Source organism: Lissotriton vulgaris, chromosome 1_1 (genome assembly GCF_964263255.1).
Source record: "Lissotriton vulgaris chromosome 1_1, aLisVul1.2, whole genome shotgun sequence".
NCBI lineage: Eukaryota > Metazoa > Chordata > Amphibia > Caudata > Salamandridae > Lissotriton > Lissotriton vulgaris.
Window position 1 is genome coordinate 613,909,318 of NC_141685.1, and position 20,896 is coordinate 613,930,213.

Genomic DNA, 20,896 nt, shown 5'->3' on the forward strand with positions numbered 1-20,896 from the left:
ACTCTACTTTATGCCACTCCACTCTATGCCACTCCACTCTACACCACTCCACTCCTCTCCACGCCACTCCATTCCATTCCATGCCACTCTCCTCTCACCACTCAACTCAACTCCACTCCACTTAACTCTACAGCACTCCAAGCCACTGCACTCGACTACACTCTAAGCCACTCCACTTCACTCCATGCCACTCTACACCACTCCACACTACTCTACACCATGACACTCCACTACACTCTCTTGTACACATTGGATATAGGATTTTACATGCTTGACGGGTCATTCAGTTTCTTTGCTTTTTGGTAGGGGCATTGCTGCTTGGAGGAATTCAAGCTTTCCCATGCATCCCAATATTATAGCATCTTGCTGCCTTGGTCACCTTGTTTATGCCTTAAGCTTTGATGTCCTTTACTACCCGAGTTCATCAATACTCATTAGTGGCTTCAGTCAATGAAGTTCATTATATCTTGGACATAAGATCAGTTGTATAGCTATTCAAACATTGCAATTTTTTACTGCATGTCAAGTAATTTGTATGCGGTATTTATGTGTACAAACCTAACCAGAAAGAATAAAAGCCACTGTACTCTTCGTCACTGCACACTATACCACTCTAGTCTGCACGACTGCACTTTATACCTCTCGACTCCACTGCACTCTTCACCACTATCTCTACTCTGCACCATTCTCTTCTAGGCCAGTGCACACTCTATGCCACACTGCTTTGTACCACTCTATACCACTGCACTCTATGCAACTGCAGACTACGCCACTGCACTCCACACCACTCTTCTCTACTCTTCACCACTCCCCTCTACGCAAATGCACTCTGCATCACTTTACTCTTCACTGCACCACTCTTCTCTGCGCCACTGCATTCTATGACATTGTAGTACACTCTGCACCACTCTACGACATTGTACTCTACTCTGTACTGCTCTACTCTGCTACTGCATTCTATGCCAATGCACTCTATGCAAGTCCACTCTGCCATTTGCCACTTCACTCATCTGTACGCCACTTCTTTTTATTCCACTCCAATCCATTGTACGCCACTCTACGTCAATTCACTCTAAACTACTACTCTCTTTTACAAAATGGCTAGAAGACATTGGCAAAGCCAATAACCCTTGCATAGGCGAAACCTATTGGCTTTGCAAATGCTTGTTTAAAAAACAAACACCTTCAGAAAAGCCATTAATCTACCTCATGGTTAGTAACATATTCAGATGGCACATATTTATTAAAATATTGTGCAATGTAGCATAGCACCTAAAGTTGTTGTGCTGCTTTGTGCAAGGTGGAAAACAGATCGCCGAGCCATATCTACAGAGATATGATGCTGCAACCTTCATCCTCTGCCCAGGTTCTCAAACATGCAGTTTATTACCACAACTACATCTTTCCATATTGGGTACCTTTCCACTAGAAAATCCTAAGCTAATAAATACTTTAAAATTGTTCAAGCATTGTATATGTGCTGTACAGTGCAGCACACATGCAAAGTATGAAAAGTATGGAGAAATAAAAACATTTCTCCAAGTTCATACCTGCCTAGAACTACAATTATTTGTAGGTAGGGTTTGGCATACCTTGATGTAAAATAATGCAAAGCAGTGCAGACTTTCAGTCAACTTTCCAGCGCAAACATTTTTTTTGCACTGGTATAAGCAAATAACAAACCAATTCTTGCCCGTTTACATTACTGTTGTGCTTAGCCCTCTATGCAGAGTCACCCCCAAAATGTTGACTTCTCTCATCCTGTTTTGCTGAATTTGTCTTTGTTGACCTCAGGACTTTAGTGCTTGTGCTCACTCCCTAGATATGGCGAAATTGACTTACCCCTGATTGGCATATATAATTGACTTATGAGTCCCTAGTAAAGTGTTATATCATATACCCAGGTCTTGTCAATTAAATGCTACTAGTGGGCCAGCAGCACTTACTGTGCCACCCAACTAAGAAGCCCCTTTGAACATCTCTGGTCTGTGCAGCAGGTGCACAGTTTTAGACTGCCAACTCGACTTGGCCAAATAAACCTTTTGTCAAGCCTAAAACTTTCCTTTCAATACATATAAGTAACCCCTAGAGTACGCACTAAAGGGTATATATGACATGGTGCAATGTATATAAAAAAGCTGGACATGTAGTTTTAAGTTTTACATGTCCTAGAAGTAAAAGCTCAGAAATGTGTTTTTCACTTCTGTACGGCCTACCTCTTCTATACGAAAACATTATGGCACCTCATTACATTTATTAAGGTTTAACACTTGTTTGAAAACACGTTGTGCTATCAGGTTTGGTGTCTAAAGAATTGTTATTGCAAATCCTCTTTAATGGTAAAGTAGGATTTTAAGTCACAATTCTGAGAAGACCACTTTGAGAAATTTGGCATTTTCTTGTCCTAACCTTTTGGTGCATGCAGCCTATGGCTTGGGTCACATGACAAGGTGCTGTTGGCCTTTGTGTATTCCTCCCAGACAGTAACACAAAAGAGGAATATGTTTTGGCAGGGTGGAAGGGGCAGAGCTGCGCACAGCCCCACTTACATTCATCTCAGTACACACTCGGAAACTCAAACAATATAATTCTTGGCAACCTCAATCTAAAATGGAATGAAACAAAAAACCTGCTTATTCAAACCCTAAAGAACCTGACCCAATACTGCTCAGAAGAAACACACCACAGAGGAGCAACCCTTGACGCAATTATTGCCGAAAGCAATGCAATCGCTATCGACAACATCCTTCCCGTAGACAGGTCCGACCATCACATCATCCTATTTCACATCAACCAATTGGTCCTAACGCAACACCCCATGCAGGACCCCCCTAAAATGGATTAGAAACACAGCTCAGATCAATCGAGCTGATCTAGAAGAAAGAATTAGCTTGCTCCTCCCCAACATCACTGATCACCTCCCAACTACCGAGCTCACCTCTCTCTACAACTCAAATATGATGCTCACCCTGGACCAACTTGCCTCTCTGAAACTAAAAAAATCCAGGAGCTTTCCATCCAGATCATTGTTCACCACGGACATCAATGAAGAAAGAAGACAACTAAGAGCCTCAGACAGAATCTGGAAGAACAATCCCACCGCCCTCCTTGCGAGCTCCAAAGCAGCTTGCAGGATTTACAAAAAGCACATTAAGGAAAAAGAAAATCTTTCTTCGGCTCTGCGCTAGACAACGCCAAAAAAAACCAAAGAGCTCTTCAATATCATCAGGAAACAAACCTCCAAGCCAGTGGCCTCCTCAACTCAGGTATCCAAAGAACATTGTGACAACTTCGCCATCTTTTTCAATGACAAAATCGCCAAGATCGATCTCTCACTTGGCTCCAATATCATCCCCTTCACCGAGATCCAGTCGTCTGAAACCAACAACAGTGCTTCCTTGAACCCCCCAAAACACTGGTATTCCATCATTCCCATTCAGGAAGCAGAGATAGTCAAACTAACTTCCAACGCTAAACCCTCATCCCACGCCCTTGATCAGCTACCCTCTCAACTGACCAAGGACTTGAAGCTCTTCCTAGCCCCGCTATGGTGCAAGATCATTAACAGCTCACGGAGGAAAGGAGTCGTACCAGATTTCCTCAAAGTCGGTCAAGTCACACAACTGCTCAAAAAGCCTGGACTAGACACTGAGGATCCGAATAACTTCAGACTTGTCTCGAACCTACCTCTTCCGTCCAAAATCAATCGGGATTCAGAAAAGGCTGCAACACTGAAACCACAATCCTCAATGTCATAGACGATCTACACAAATCACTTTACTCGGAACAATGCTGCCTTCTCATCCTCCTGGACCTATCAGCCGCATTCGATACATTTGATCACGAACTTCTCATCAAGGTTCTACAAGAAAGGACTGGTCTTGAAGAGACGGTCCTCCATTGGTTCTCTCCCTTTCTCCACAACTGCTCACAAGAATATTTATTTATTTATTTATTTATTTATAAATTTATAGAGCGCCTGGTGACCCGGAGGCATCCCCGCGCTATAAAATTGCAGTAACCAAGAGGGGGGGGGGAGGGACCGGAAGACTAGTTAGGGAATAGGAAAGTCTTAAGTCTTTTTCGGAAAAGGGCGTGGGAGGGTTCCAGACGCAGGTGGCGAGGCAGAGCGTTCCACCCAGAAGAGGCTTTGACCGAGAAGCGGCGGCCGCCTGTGCGGGCCTTCTTAAATTTAGGGACGATGGCCAGATTCTCATCGTCCGAGCGCAGTGACCTTGAGGCTTTGTAAGGAACGACAAGGTCTTTCAGGGCAGCCGGGCCGGCACCATTAATGAGTTTATGACTGGTGCACATTGCTTTAAACTCAATTCGCTGACGGACGGGGAGCCAATGAAGGGCCTTGAGGGCCGGTTTGGCCGAGGCTCTCGGGGGGACGTTCATTATGAGTCGTGCAGCAGCGTTTTGTGCCCGTTGGAGTTTGGCTAAAGTGAACTCCGGTGCGCCAAGGTAGACGGCGTTGCTATAATCAAGTCTGGCTAAGATGAGCCCTTGAACTAGCAGCTTCCTGGAGAGCAGGGGGAGGAGAGGGAGGATCTTGCGGGTAGACCGCAGGAGACCAAAACAAGTTCCAGCGGTCTTGATCGCCTGGGTCTTCATGGTGAGGCTTGGTTCCAGCCAGACGCCTAGCGTTTTGATTTCGGTCTTAGGAATGGGAATCTCACCAAAGGTGTCTGGCCACACCGCGGCGGGGATTGAGGGCCATTTGTTACCCAGGAGCATTATTTCGGTTTTGGCACCGTTCAATTTTAGGGAAGATTCGCACATCCAGGCATAGATGTCCTGGAGACAATTCCGCAGGCTGTCCGGGTTTTTGTCCAGCTGGGAGAGGGAGACGACCAGTTGGGTGTCATCAGCATAGTTGACAACCTTGATCCCATGGGGGGTCACAACATCTTCCAGGGGGGCCATGTAGACATTAAATAGGGTGGGACTAAGCGAGGACCCCTGCGGAACTCCGCAAGTGAGTGGACGGGGGTCTGAACGAAAGTTGCCGTCCCACACCTGAAAGGTACGGTCTGATAGGAAGGAGTTGATCCAATCGTGTGCTGAGCCCACGATTCCTGCCCCGGCCAGGCGATGTAGAAGGACACGATGATCCACCGTATCAAAGGCGGCACTAAGGTCCAGGAGGATCACTGCCACTGATCCTCCTGAATCTAGAATGCGCCTTGATTCCTCAATGACCGAGAGGAGGGCTGTGTCTGTGCCCTGGCCGGGCCGAAAGCCGGTTTGAGAGGGGCGCAGGATTTTATTGGTCTCAAGGAATTGGGAGAGTTGGGAATTAACTAGCTTCTCTGTCATCTTGCTGATGAGGGGAAGGAGTGATATAGGTCTATAGTTAGACATGTCGTCGGGATTCAGGAGGGTTTTTTTTAGCAGGGCTTTGACAACCGCGTTTTTCCAGCTGGGCGGGACTGTGCCTTGTTGCAAGGAGATGTTAATAAGATCCCTGATGGTGGTGACTATGCTGGGAGCGGCCGTTTTTAATATTCTAGCCGGGGCCGGGTCGAGAGGAGAGCCGCTTTTCATTTTAGCTAACGTGTGGGAGACTTCGGTGAGAGAGATAGCTCTGAAGGAGGACAGCCGCGGGCCGTTTGCACAGACCTCGGTATTGGTGGTATTAAGGGGGGTGGTCAGGGTCAGGGGAAGAGAGTCCAATATTTTCGAGATTTTAGATTCGAAGAAGGCGGCAAGGTCATTACTTCTGTCAGGGAGGGCAGGGGAGACGGTGGGGATCAACGGAATGTTGAGGAGTTCTTTGACAATCAGGTGTGCTTCTTTTGAGGAGTTGGTGGCGTTTTGTATCCTGTTGTCATAGTATCCTGCCTTGGCGAGTCTGAGAGCTGATTTATAGCGTCTTACTGCACTGTTGTAAAGATCTTTATTGCTATGTCGCCAGTCCTTTCTCCATTGCCTCTCGGCCTTTTTACATTCTTTACGTAGGTCCCTGAGGTCAGCATTATACCAGGGGGCTTGGCCCTTAATCCTGTTTTTAATTTCCCGCTTTTTTATAGGGATGAGTTTATCGAGGGTGGACGATATCCAGTCTCTCACTTGAGAGTCGGCGGTGGCGGGGTCTTCAGAAAGAGTAGGGGTTGAAGCGTCCAGGGCTGTAGACCAATCCTCCACTGAGAGTCTGGCCCACGCTCTATCTCTGGTGAAGGTGGGGGATTTTTGAGGCATTTTAAAGGTGCCAGAAAGATGGGTCGTGACCAAGAAGTGGTCCGTCCATGGAAGGGGAAGGGACTCGATGTAATAGAGGGAGGGGATGTTGGAAAACACCGGGTCCAGAAGGTGTCCTTTCGTGTGTGTGGGATCAGAGTTGACAAGAGATAGACCCAGGGCCGCTAGGTCGTTGATAAGGTCTGTAGCCCCAGTGTCAAGGGGATCCTCGAGATGGATATTTAAGTCACCAGTTATGGTGAAGTTGGGTGTCAGGTGTGCTGCGGAGGTGACGGTTTCCAGCAGGGCGGCTGTGAAAGGACCCGCGTAGCCGGGCGGCCGATACACCAGGAGGCCTGACAGGGAGTTAGTCGAAGTGAGCTGAATCGTGAAGAGACAGCTCTCTGCGTCTTGGATCGCGCAGTCTTTGATTCGACAGGTGAAATGGTCCCTGTAGATAATGGCCAGTCCACCTCCTCTACCTAAAGGGCGAGGTTGAGACATAATGAGGAAGCCCGGGGGGAGGGCCATGACAATGTCAGCGTTGGAGTGCTCAGTAAACCAGGTTTCTGTGAGTAATAGTATGTCCAGATTGAGGTCGGTGATCAGATGGTTAATATGCAGAGCGTGTTTAGGAAGTGATCTGCAGTTAAGAGTCGAAATTTTAAGGACAGGGGGGGGAACCTGTGGTTTAGGGAGGGAGAGATTGACTGGTTTACATTTCTCACAACGAGGAAGGGGAAAGGGGACAGTAGGGTCGAACAGTGTCAGACAGGCGCTGTTTTTTGTGGGTCTGAGGCTGAGAAGCTCTCTGCGCGAGTAGCTTACCTTGGAGGTGGCTGGGACAGGCATAGAGTCTGGCCCTAGGCCCGGCAGTGCGCGGACGGGCGCAGACGGGCTTGCCTTCGGCGCGCAAACGGCGCTCCCGCTGCGCTCGTCCGCTGCGCTGGTGTGGCCGGCACATTTGTGGTTAATGATGAGGGCGTGGCCTCGCAGAGGGCGTGGCTTCCGCCTTCTGTCCGCGCTGGCGGTGTGGGCGTTGCCCTGCAGCGGCGCTGGGGTCGCTGAAACAGGGGTGAATTAAGCGGAGGTGAGAGCGCAACAACAGGCGCTTAAGTGCAGGTGAGCTCAGTGAGGATTAAAAACAAGTACAACGAAAATGACAGATAATTTTTTAAAATCGTGTGAGGCACGGTCCTCCGGCTTCCGCCTCAGAGGCTTGCAATTCAATCAAAGAGCGACGCGCTGGAGAGCAGCGTTATATAGGCTGAGATGGGCGTGGCCTCGCAGGGAGCGTGGCAGACGCCTTCGTTGAAGCTAAGGTGGGCGTGGCCTCGCAGAGGGCGTGGCTTCCGCCTTCTGTCCGCGCTGGCGGTGTGGGCGTTGCCCTGCAGCGGCGCTGGGGTCGCTGAAACAGGGGTGAATTAAGCGGAGGTGAGAGCGCAACAACAGGCGCTTAAGTGCAGGTGAGCTCAGTGAGGATTAAAAACAAGTACAACGAAAATGACAGATAATTTTTTAAAATCGTGTGAGGCACGGTCCTCCGGCTTCCGCCTCAGAGGCTTGCAATTCAATCAAAGAGCGACGCGCTGGAGAGCAGCGTTATATAGGCTGAGATGGGCGTGGCCTCGCAGGGAGCGTGGCAGACGCCTTCGTTGAAGCTAAGGTGGGCGTGGCCTCGCAGAGGGCGTGGCTTCCGCCTTCTGTCCGCGCTGGCGGTGTGGGCGTTGCCCTGCAGCGGCGCTGGGGTCGCTGAAACAGGGGTGAATTAAGCGGAGGTGAGAGCGCAACAACAGGCGCTTAAGTGCAGGTGAGCTCAGTGAGGATTAAAAACAAGTACAACGAAAATGACAGATAATTTTTTAAAATCGTGTGAGGCACGGTCCTCCGGCTTCCGCCTCAGAGGCTTGCAATTCAATCAAAGAGCGACGCGCTGGAGAGCAGCGTTATATAGGCTGAGATGGGCGTGGCCTCGCAGGGAGCGTGGCAGACGCCTTCGTTGAAGCTAAGGTGGGCGTGGCCTCGCAGAGGGCGTGGCTTCCGCCTTCTGTCCGCGCTGGCGGTGTGGGCGTTGCCCTGCAGCGGCGCTGGGGTCGCTGAAACAGGGGTGAATTAAGCGGAGGTGAGAGCGCAACAACAGGCGCTTAAGTGCAGGTGAGCTCAGTGAGGATTAAAAACAAGTACAACGAAAATGACAGATAATTTTTTAAAATCGTGTGAGGCACGGTCCTCCGGCTTCCGCCTCAGAGGCTTGCAATTCAATCAAAGAGCGACGCGCTGGAGAGCAGCGTTATATAGGCTGAGATGGGCGTGGCCTCGCAGGGAGCGTGGCAGACGCCTTCGTTGAAGCTAAGGTGGGCGTGGCCTCGCAGAGGGCGTGGCTTCCGCCTTCTGTCCGCGCTGGCGGTGTGGGCGTTGCCCTGCAGCGGCGCTGGGGTCGCTGAAACAGGGGTGAATTAAGCGGAGGTGAGAGCGCAACAACAGGCGCTTAAGTGCAGGTGAGCTCAGTGAGGATTAAAAACAAGTACAACGAAAATGACAGATAATTTTTTAAAATCGTGTGAGGCACGGTCCTCCGGCTTCCGCCTCAGAGGCTTGCAATTCAATCAAAGAGCGACGCGCTGGAGAGCAGCGTTATATAGGCTGAGATGGGCGTGGCCTCGCAGGGAGCGTGGCAGACGCCTTCGTTGAAGCTAAGGTGGGCGTGGCCTCGCAGAGGGCGTGGCTTCCGCCTTCTGTCCGCGCTGGCGGTGTGGGCGTTGCCCTGCAGCGGCGCTGGGGTCGCTGAAACAGGGGTGAATTAAGCGGAGGTGAGAGCGCAACAACAGGCGCTTAAGTGCAGGTGAGCTCAGTGAGGATTAAAAACAAGTACAACGAAAATGACAGATAATTTTTTAAAATCGTGTGAGGCACGGTCCTCCGGCTTCCGCCTCAGAGGCTTGCAATTCAATCAAAGAGCGACGCGCTGGAGAGCAGCGTTATATAGGCTGAGATGGGCGTGGCCTCGCAGGGAGCGTGGCAGACGCCTTCGTTGAAGCTAAGGTGGGCGTGGCCTCGCAGAGGGCGTGGCTTCCGCCTTCTGTCCGCGCTGGCGGTGTGGGCGTTGCCCTGCAGCGGCGCTGGGGTCGCTGAAACAGGGGTGAATTAAGCGGAGGTGAGAGCGCAACAACAGGCGCTTAAGTGCAGGTGAGCTCAGTGAGGATTAAAAACAAGTACAACGAAAATGACAGATAATTTTTTAAAATCGTGTGAGGCACGGTCCTCCGGCTTCCGCCTCAGAGGCTTGCAATTCAATCAAAGAGCGACGCGCTGGAGAGCAGCGTTATATAGGCTGAGATGGGCGTGGCCTCGCAGGGAGCGTGGCAGACGCCTTCGTTGAAGCTAAGGTGGGCGTGGCCTCGCAGAGGGCGTGGCTTCCGCCTTCTGTCCGCGCTGGCGGTGTGGGCGTTGCCCTGCAGCGGCGCTGGGGTCGCTGAAACAGGGGTGAATTAAGCGGAGGTGAGAGCGCAACAACAGGCGCTTAAGTGCAGGTGAGCTCAGTGAGGATTAAAAACAAGTACAACGAAAATGACAGATAATTTTTTAAAATCGTGTGAGGCACGGTCCTCCGGCTTCCGCCTCAGAGGCTTGCAATTCAATCAATAAAAATTAAAAACTTTGAGTCCGACCTCCACCACGTTAATAGGGGTGTTCCACAAGGGTCAGTGCTCTCCCCTCAGCTTTTCAACATTTATTTTGAACCCCTTTCCACTCTACTCAGAAAATCCAACATCCCTTTCCACCTATATGCTGATGTCATGCAGTTATATCTGGAAACCACCTCCATTGACGACATCCAGAGACTCAACGCCATGCTCAGAGAGGTACAACATTGGCTCTCAAGTAACCACCTAAAACTCAATCAAGAGAAAACGGAAATACTCTTCATCTCCAGCAAAGAGGAAAACCCCCAAATTGCAGAATGGCTCAAAGCTATAGACGCTCTCAATGGTAACCTCACCCTGGCAGATTCGGTAAAATCTCTAGGTATCACCCCAGAGACAGAGAGCAGGGAAAAATACCGTAGGGAATTAAGGACGTATAAACTTGCTATACGCGCAGCAAAAGCCTCCTTTTTGGGGGAGAGAGTGAGTCATGCTGCGTCCTCATCCAGGGAAGCCTTTCTAGTGATGAAGGAGCTTCTTAAACCACAGGATCCCATTCTTGTCCACGACAGACCACAGGAAAAATGTCTGGAATTGGCCACTTACTTCAAAGACAAAATTGACACCATTATTAGTTCTCTCCCTCCGGTGATGGGAACCCCGACCCTGTCTGAGGACTTAAGCATGTCGGAAAATTTATTGACCTCTTTTGGCCCCGTAACCTCAGGCGAAGTACTGAAGGTCCTCGGGAGCTTGAAGAGTGGCTCGCCTCGAGACCCAGTCCCTATGCGGTATTTAAAGCAGGCTGCCCCATCGATAGGAGAGCCTTTGACCGACTTGGTCAATCTCTCCTTCGCTCATGGCACGGTACCGCCAGACTGGAAGAGCGCAGTCATTAAAGCGCTTCTGAAGAAGCCTGGCTTAGATCCACAGAACTTAGCCAATTTCAGGCCCATCTCCTTGCTACCAGGGATTAGTAAGGTTGCCGAGAAACTGGTTAACCGCCAACTGTCCAACTTTCTCGAGGAGAATGGTCGGTTGAGAGACTCCCAGACGGGATTCCGACCGGGTCATGGAACCGACACGGCTCTGCTAGCAGTTGTAGAGGAGGCCAGAAGCACTTTGGATACAGGGGGGTCAGTGGCAGTGATCCTCCTGGACCTAAGTGCGGCCTTCGATACTGTCAACCATGGAGTGTTGACACAACGCCTAGCAGAGACAGGTGTCACAGGAGCGGCCCTGGAATGGCTGGCCTCTTTTCTGGAGGGGCGTACCTTCGAGGTTTGGGAAGGCAACGCAAAATCTCCTCCCCTTCCACTTCACTGTGGGGTGCCTCAGGGCTCATCCCTGAGCCCCACGTTATTCAACGTGTATATGGCACCCCTGGAGGGTGTGGTGTCTCCGTTTGGCTTTAAGACCATAAGCTATGCGGATGACACTCAGCTAGTGGTGGGTCTGACACAGCTGGAGAAACAGCCTGAAACGCTCTATTCATGCCTAAGAGAGGTGTTTGACTGGATGACCAGGTCATCGCTCAAATTGAACAGCTCAAAAACTGAGCTGATGATCTTGGGCCACTCAAGTTTTGCCCTCTCGCCGAGCAGCTGGCCCAACTGTATGGGCACTCCGCCTGACCCAAAGAAGGAGATTAAGAGCCTGGGGGTCTGGCTGGAGCCTGATCTGTCCTTTAGGACACACGCCAAGAAGATCGCTGGCGTGAGTTATGGACTGCTCCGTTCGGCCCGTAAGGTTCTCCCCCTCTTACCTGAACTCTCCCGGAAGCTGTTAGTCCAGGGTCTAATCATCTCACGCCTGGACTACAGTAATGCACTCTTTCTCGGAGCACCGGAATCAACGTTCAAAATCCTGCAACAAGTGCAGAACGCGGCAGCCAGGCTGCTGCGGAACGTTCCGGCCAAGCAATCAGCCAGGCCCGCTCTAAAGGCACTCCATTGGCTCCCGGTCAAAGAGAGAGTGACCTTCAAGGCCCTCTGTATTGCTCACAAGAGCATTCAGGGGAAAGGACCTGCTATTCTGAAGGACATGATTCGGCCCTATAAGCCCACCAGAGCCTTACGCTCCGATGATAAACACCTCCTTCAGATAAAGAGAATTAGGAGAGCCCGTTCAGGTGGCAGGAGCTTTTCGATCCATACTGCACACGCCTGGAACTCCCTCCCACTCTCACTACGCTCTGAACCAAACCTGCTCAGGTTCAGGAAACATTTGAAAACTTATCTATTTCCAGAATAATTCTACATCTGTTCTGCTTCACATAGGCAGCTTGCTCTGATTCTCTATAAGCGCTGGGATGCCTCTGGGTAACCGTGCGCGGTACAAAATTCGTTAATAAAAATAATAATAGACCCGAAACTGGACATGAACAAACACATTACAAGATCTGCTAAAAGTGCCTTCCACAATTTGAAATTACTGCACAAAATAAAACCCTCCCTCCCGCCTAAAGGACCTTCAACAAGCCACCCAAGCACTGGTGCTCTCCAGACTCCATTATGGGATTGCAGCCCTGACTGGTACAGCAAAATCCCACCTCGCCCCCCTTAAAACAACCTTTAATGCAGCAGCCAGAATGTCACCGGAACGTAAAAATTTGAACACATCTTTCCTGCACTCTGTGAACTTAAATGGCTCCCAATTGAGATGCGAACGAGCTTCAGAACAGCCTGCCTCACGCACAAATCCCTTTACACAGGCAAACCGGAATACCTGGCTGCCAAACTCAAAAGGGCCGGCCAGTCCAGGAACCTCAGGGGCTCCAACACTCTGCTACTCATTCTGCTGAAAACACGCAACCAAAAAACTGCGGCCAGGTCGTTTGCTGGAAACGCCCCCAAAATCTGGAACTCCATCCCCCCTCACAACAGAACGATTCCCTCATTTCCAAAATTCAAAAACCTGCTCAAAGTTCTCTTTCTCGACCGCTCACTAGTGAACCGATGGGAGCCAAAGACGTACCTTAGCCAGCACTTCATCTAACTTTAATTATGTGCCCGGTGACACTGACTCTGGTCAAGCCAACTTTTTTAGGTCTTGTTTGACCTGCACCCTCCGTGTTCCTTCTGCTCGATCACTCCTTTGTTCGATCTATATCCGGCGCAAACCCTTATGTTCTACTATAATCTTAATCTCTGTACTGCCTATTTGCATAGGTTGAAAAAGGTCTATAGCCAAGTACTCAAATCTCATAAAAACAGTGTGATATTTCTAATGGTAAGTTTCCAGTGTTTTAAGTGAAAGGGTCACCAACAGAGCCAATATAGAAACAAATTATTTTTTTTATTTATTATAGAAATTAGTTCCAAAAATATATATATCTCTCTTTTAGTAATATTTTTGTAGTTTTTTAAAAATTGATTTTTTCTTATTTTTGTATACAGTTTGTTAAATCATTGATAATTCATATACATTCATTCTGCAAATACTTTTAAACACACAGTGAATAGAAAAAGACAAAAGATGTTAGCAATACGGCAAGGTGGATCACGACGCGCGTTTCGGCCAAGTAGCCTTCTTCAGGTGGCCGTGTATTGCTTTGGAGGCTATTTTAAGGGGTCTTCAAATAGCCACACTTTACTAATTGGTGTGTTTTCTATTTCTGTTTAAAATTATGTACCTATAGTATCATGATACTGCCAGAATGTATGGAAATGGCCGTCCCAGCAATTAGTGTCCGGGTAGAAAGCTGATTTTATGATTTACTTGCTTCTTTGATTATCTTTGATCGTGGATAATTTGCTGGATAGGGTAGCTTTCAGGTAGTTTCCACTTAGGGGTTGATTTCTTTAATAACGATATTCTAGACAGTCAGGATGTCAGGTGGACAAGAGGCTCAGTTCTATCGTTTAAGGGTCCGTTTCTTGGACGATTCACAACGTTGGTGACGGACAGGAGCCTCTTGGTGTTAATGCTGCATCTCGGCTGGTCTGGCGTGATGTGTGGTAGCTTGCTGGATGTAAACCTGCCTATTTGCATATACATTACTTGCTGTGAAGCGCTCCGATACCCTCGGGTCCAGCTAGCGCTATATAAAACTCCTAAAATGTATATATTTTTTTTAAAACATGCAAAGGACTTCACAGGAGCCTTTTTATGATCCCCAGACCAAGTGGGGCCTGTGCAGAGAGGCTGGAAATTCCAGGACCATTTGGGGACTCTAGATTTTCTTCCACTTTAAATCTGGCACTAGGTATAAAAATATGTCTCTCAGACTCGCTCTTAAGTTCATTTTTTGATCTGTTCAGGATTCTCAGAGGACTGCCCTGCTACCTGTGGCCTGATGTGTACTTCAGAGGACTGCCCTGCTGCCCCAAAAAGACTGCCCTGCTGCCTGAAACCTACCCTGTGCCCTCAAAAGACTGCCCTTCTGTTGGAGACCTGTTTTTCCCATTGAACCCTGGACCACCAGAGTGACTCCAAGGGATAGTTTTTGGGCCTGTTGTTTAGAGCTACAGGGACACAAAAAGCTCCAACTTTCAAACTGTACCTTGAACCAGCCTGACATGAGTTCTGGCCTTCCAAGTCGTGTCCCCCCCCCCCCCCAACTCCAAGTCTGGATCCTTGGAAGTGGTGCTAAAGGTGCCCAACCAGCCAAAATCCACAACTTATGCCAAAGTGTGTACTGAGAACCGCGAGTAGACCTGAACTTGCCTGCTCACTGTTCCACCCAAGATGCATCAGCAGTCTGTCTGACTTTGCAGTAGCTCCCGCTACATTCTTCACCACAGCATAAAATCCTGTTCACTGGCTTCTCTCTGCAAGAGTATTGAACCTCCTGAGCCCTCGTTGGATACAGCCTGCATCTTCGTCCCGCTAGTGATCTTTGACTTCGAAAAAAGAGACTCAGTCCGAATGACAAAATCTTCACCACACCTTCGTCCAGCAGCTCCCTGATGATTAAGCCTCCTCTTCAGCCACTGTCAGCTGAATTTTTAAAAAGCCCTAAAACCTAGAGGCATCAAAGCACTGAAACGATAGGGGCACCGTAAGGGAGGAAGGGCCTAACCAGAGTAAAACAATGAAGCCTTTCCATTTAGCAACAAGCCACGTTTTCACCTGCCTACGAAAAATCAGATGCAAGTTAGGGGTCCTAATGTGTTACCGGAAGAAATTCAAAAACCAAGAAGCAGCTGCTGTGAAGGCATGTCCCCCCATCTAACTTTCCTGCACCTGGGAATAATAAACTTATGCTGTCCTGCCGATCTAAGAGATCTAGTGGGAACATGCCAGTTGAGGGCAGTCCTAAGATAACAGGAGCCTTGCTGATGTAGAACCTTATGAACCATACAGAGGGCTTCGATGGATAACCACTGCCTCACTGGTAACCAATGGAGAGTTCTCAAGCCCTCTCTGACAGAGAAGTGTTTTGGCAGACCTGGGACAAATCGAGCTGCAGCATTTTGGATAATCTGAAGCTTATTTAAAGAGTACTGATACACATTTAAATAAAGGTCATTACAGTAGCCCAAGCAAGGTGTGATTAGTACATAGACCACTGACACTCTGTGCTCCTTAGTAAGAAAAGGAAATATGTTCTTCAAACACTTGATGATCCAGAAGCAGAAGCTCACTGTTCTATTGACCTGGCAGTCAAATGTCATGGTGTTAACAAAAATCCCCCCCAGGTTTTTGGCTGCAGCCACCGGACCGAGAAGAGTACTGCAAGTTACCAGTAACCAATGGTTGGCCCCAATCAAGTTTTCATCTCCCAAAACCACAATATCTGTCTTCTCCTCGTTCATTTTCAGCCATTTCACCCTCATCCAGCTGCCAATTTCTGCCATGCAGGCCCTGAACTTGTCCGTCACTCCTTCCCAGTCATCAGAGATGGCGACGATGATCTGGATGCCATCCACATAGGATGCCATCCAGAAGCAAAAAGAGCGTACCAATTTTGCCAGTGGGGGGCGGGGGGGGGGGGACATACAAGGTGAATAGAGCAGTGATAAGGGAAGAACCTTGTGGATCCCACAGGGAAGTTGAAAATGGTTAGCTCTAAAAATCCACACAGCTGACTGTAATGATCTGTTCACCAAGAAGGATTTCTACAGATTGAGGGCGGCATCCCTCAGCCCAGTTTTTTGCAGTCTTTGCACCAACAGAGATGGAGAGATGGTGTAAAAAACTACAGACGAATCTAACAGAAACAGAATAGCAGCACCTACCTAGTCGACTTGCCTGCAAATAGAATCAGCAGTCAACAATAGTGCCGATTCCATGCTACTATTCCTCCTGAACCCATCTTGAGAGGGGTCCAGGAGTTCATGGTAGGATAAAAACTGGGCCGGTTCCTGATTAATGTGCTTCTCCTAGAGTTTAGATGGAGTAGGTAGCAGAGAGATCGGGTGCAGATTTTTTCAGTCACCCGAGTCCTGGTGCGGTTTCTTCTTGAGAGGGATGACAATCACCTCCTTCCAACACTCTCGGTACACTCCAGACTCCAATACCTGGGAACAGAATTTCTCCAAGTCATCTGTAATTAAATGTGCAGCTAACTGCAATATCCTGGGTGGACAAGGATCATCCGGCGATCCAGATTTGATTTGTCCTAAGAGGGTTCCAATGTTCTCCACCGAAAACAGAGACAACCTAGCTAACCAGCAGTTAGGAGGCTGTTTAGGAGTAATACCTTCCGTGCAGGGAGTCGTGGGCCTTTCCTTGAATACTTCCAACTAGGAATCAACTGGTTCTCATTGGGCTCAGGGAAGTCTGGAAAGATCTTCATAATCTACTCTCGAAAGTGCAGCCACCTTATCACAAAAATCTTGAGTGTTTTCCAATGCCTCCTGGGTGAGGTAATACAAGAAAGTACTGTCTTAAATAATTCCTTTGGGATATTAATTGCAGACCTTATCCTCGGAGAGAAGTACAAAGATTTACCGCCTGATTCATCAACGGGCCGTTTTGCGAGCCCCTAATAGCGAATCATAGCGATTCGCTATTAAGGACTCGCAAAACGGCATTCATGTAGGAATCGCATAATAAAATGCGATTCCTACTGATTCCTTACTTGCGATTAGCAGATTGCTAATCGCAAATAAGGAATAACTCGCCATTCATTCCTATGGGCCAAAAGGCCCATAGGAATGAATGGGGAGTATTCCTTATTTGCGATTAGCAATTTGCTAATCGCAAATAAGATTGCGATTTGAAGGGTGCCAGGGGTGTCCACAGGACACCCTGTAGCACCCCTCAAATGAAATGTGACACAGGTGTTGCACACACACATGTCCAAAGGACATGTGTGTGTGTAACATGCAACTCAGAAAAATGTATTTAAATGCATTTTTCTGAGTTTTCGCAATTTACCGCGAGGTTTGACCTCGCGGTAAATTGCGTCCAAAAATAGCGAATTCGCAATTTTATATTGGGTCATGAATATCATTTAAGGAATCTCAAATTGAGATTCCTTAAATGTGATCGCAATTTGAAAAATCGCAATTTTTTGTGATTTCTCAATTTGCGAGTACATGACCCAATGATGAATTTCTAATGCAATTTTTGCGGGCGCAAACGGCCGAATTCTGCGATTTTTACCGTTTGCGCCCGCAAAAATGCTTCATGAATCTGGCCGCTAGTCTCATTAATTGCAGTTTTATATTTGAGAATTAAAGCTTGTGTACGTTTCTCTCTTCCAAATTGGGGGATAATCTCCATCTCCATTCCTGCCTGACACTACCTTTGTGAGTGCTCTGACTCAACCATTTAAGGGCATTTTTGGGCTGGGCTAAAATTCTTTCTCACTCTGATTTGTTGTATAACTAGTAGAATGTTCTGTTGGGTATGTATAAATCAGTGTAAAAATAAGATTAGATTGTACTACTCAATATGAAGGATATAAAATTTGTGGCACAAGAATATTGTGGACAAAATATAACCTCTTCCGTGCTCATGACAGCTCCACACCGTCATGAGCCACGGGCGGCGTGTGCTCATGACGGCATGGAGCAGCCATCCAACTTCCGCTCCGCCCACGCGGCACTAATTCCCTGCCTGTGCGGGCGAATTAGTGAGTGGGCGGGGTCATGATGGCTCCACGCAGTCATGAGCACACGCTGCCCGTGACTCATGACGGAGTGGAGCCGTCATGGGTAAGGGAGCGCCGTGCTCGCACCAGCCTCCCCCGCGCCGCGGCCGAATTCGCTGCGAAGGGGATAACGACCAGCATATCAAAAGGTAAGTGCATCTAGAGGAAGTATAGCTTTACTACTCCTAACTCTACTTCTATGTACCTTGAAAATATACATGTCATGAAGGTACATGTGTGTGGAGCTATATATCGAAAATCTATTGCAACTTATCCTTCAATATTTTTGATTCATTATTCTGTCTGATATTCGTATACTGCGATATTATGTGGGCCGATTAAAAAAAATCATATGCCTCAATTAAGCCAAACAAAAGCCTTTGGAATCTACTGGAATTTCTGCCGGAGTTTTTTATTTGCTCTCTCATTACTGTTTTGCTTTGGATTTGCTCTTACCCTGAAGGCCTGTATCATGATGCACACACGTGATTGCAAGTTTATATGTAGGAACTGTTCTTCTCGTTGTTTTCAGCACTGGCTTATCCCTTTTCTCTTTCTCTTACAGATTAATGCAGAAGGAACACCAGAAGACATTTTTTCGCAAGTCTGCGCTTCTGTTGACCCTATTTTCTGAGATGAAGGGACGCTCACATTTTCGGCTTTTCAATATACATGTCCTTAAACGTAAAAAAGAAAATAAAAAAAGGCAGACCAGGCAAAGACGTTGTCCCAAAGAAATACGTGTTGTTGTGGTAGAATGTATCTGGAACTAGTGCATGAGATACTAAATGTCAGCAAATGCCGGGTCATTCATTGACGACAGAGCAATGGCTGTACTGCATTACAAATGCTTTATACTGATGGCATAGAATGCTACATGTAAAATGGCGCCAGTCCCATAGGAAAAATCACGATGATGGGATTGGGATCTCGCTTATTTGTGTTTCTGGAGTTAAATATATAAACCAGTTATCAGATGTCTCTCCCATGATATCTTGGGGGGGAAAAGAATCAACTTTCAGGCTGCATATATATAATTCAGGTCTGTTGCAAAACCTTGCAAAGTACCCCTCCTTGCCAGGTATGCTATGCTGCCCAGATCACTTTTCTAAGACATAAACGGCACTAACCTTCTTCAGCCTCCCTTTGATCATCGCTTTTATTGGCTTTAGCTTTTACAAAGGCTGATTTGCTATAACGTGTGACGTGTCTGGTTTGCTCAATTTACTGTGGAACCAATCGAAATGCTCAAACGTGTTCAACGCATCTGAGGAAATTATTGTTGTGGGGGAATGAAAATATCAACAGATGGTCAGTTGTTGCTATGTGACAAACATTCTCGTCACTACTTAGAACTTGCTTTGCTGGACACTCATATATACCTTCCTTCTAGGAAAGGGGAGCATTTGCTATAGATATGGGACATACATATACATTGCCCTTCTGCTGTAATGATTCGCTTACCATAATTAGTGAATGTACTTTGTATAACTATAGACTGCTTCCAGGCAAAAAAATGCAACCTAAAACATGGTCATTTTTGTATCGAGTTATGCTAGTCATTCCAAGTAGTTAATCCTTCTTTGTAATGCTTCCATTCATTCACAAACAATGTACCAAAAATAAGACTATCTTGTATTAATGTATTGCTCATGCCTACATGCTGCTTATATCTGTGAGACCCATATACTTTTATAAAATGTTTGCATATGAGTGTTACGATGGATTTTACAGGCGTTGACAGCCACACAAAATATGCTATTTGTTTGCAATAGTGAACAAAAGGCATTTTATATTCCAGTGAAGTAACTGTATCCACAAGACAAGCACCTGCCATAATACGATTTTCATTATGGTGGTAAACTACTTCAGCAGGAGAGAGCATGCATACTACACGATTCGGATAATAAACGAATACAAAGATGTACATTGTTTAAACTAAGTACCTATTTAAATGTTTAATACATTCTGTCATTTAGGCTCGTCATTAGTTTGTAATGTTGTTTCTTATTCAATATGTGCTTCACAGTTTACCGTTTCTTGCAGGTATCAATGCTTTGCTCCTCTCTTTTTTTTAGATGGATTGGTGTGGGATCTGGTTGTGCAGCCCAACATGACACCTGTCATCGCGTGTCACCTTAAAAGGCTTTCTGTGCTTTTTTTCATTCATTTGTGTTTATGTTTGTAAAAAGGTGTGGGAGGGCTATTTTTAAATTCAAACCGGTTTTCTGTTCTCGCACCTGCCTGCCTTCAATATTTCTGCTTCATTCTTTCTAACTGCCAATTCCTGATATTTCTCCCTCTTCTTTGCTGAAGCCTGGCACCGTGGCCATCTTTGCATTATAAATGAAAGAAATACATCACAAGTAATAGCGGGAACCCTAGGTCAATGGCAGGGTTTTGTAAGGTTTTAATATGTAATGCCTACAAGGATTTATACTGTTATTGTTTGCATGATTAAAAAAAAAAGACATTGATTTGTGTTCCACTATGTTTTTTTTAGCTTTTTTAATAAGTAATTATTCCTGCAAAGTTACAACAAAAAGTATCTGGTGGGAGTGGTAAGAATAATCACATCTGCTGAAGTAGTTTGCTGCAGTTCTCAGAATTTCTCTTTTGCATGGCCAAACCTACTATGTCATCAGTTGTACTACTGAAACTTATTTGTATTTTTCAAAGTAAAATATATTGTAATGAAGACATGCTAATAAAATCACAATATGACAAGCGTGTTTTTTTGTAACGGCCAGGGGGGGGAAAGGCTCAAGATACTGAATTTTCTTCTTTGATTACTGAAGCATTTTTTTTATTTTAGATTTCCAAGTGCTATTTTATGAAAAACAATTTAAGCGATGAACACACCAATGGGATTACTTAGCAGTATCTGTGTAAGGAGCAAAACAAGTATTTATTAAAGCCTGGCTGCAGTTCTGAGTTCGTCATGGACGCCTAGGTAGTTGATCATCTGATGAAGGTCCATCTAGAGATTGAATCAAAGTGAAGTTGCCATAAAGAGAAAAGATTG

The 20,896-nt window shown here is 47.0% G+C and overlaps 1 protein-coding gene across 1 annotated transcript in view; it reads left to right on the top strand.

Annotated features, from left to right (window-relative positions):
• AK5 (adenylate kinase 5) overlaps positions 1 to 20,595 on the top strand; it is a 2,618,000-nt gene extending 2,597,405 nt beyond the window's left edge. Inside the window, exon 14 of the mRNA XM_086954134.1 lies at positions 18,437 to 20,595. Coding sequence (XP_086810260.1) covers positions 18,437 to 18,505 — 69 coding nt within the window. The 3' untranslated portion in view covers positions 18,506 to 20,595. The remainder of the gene's footprint in view (positions 1 to 18,436) is intronic.
• The last annotated feature ends 301 nt before the right edge of the window (positions 20,596 to 20,896 follow it).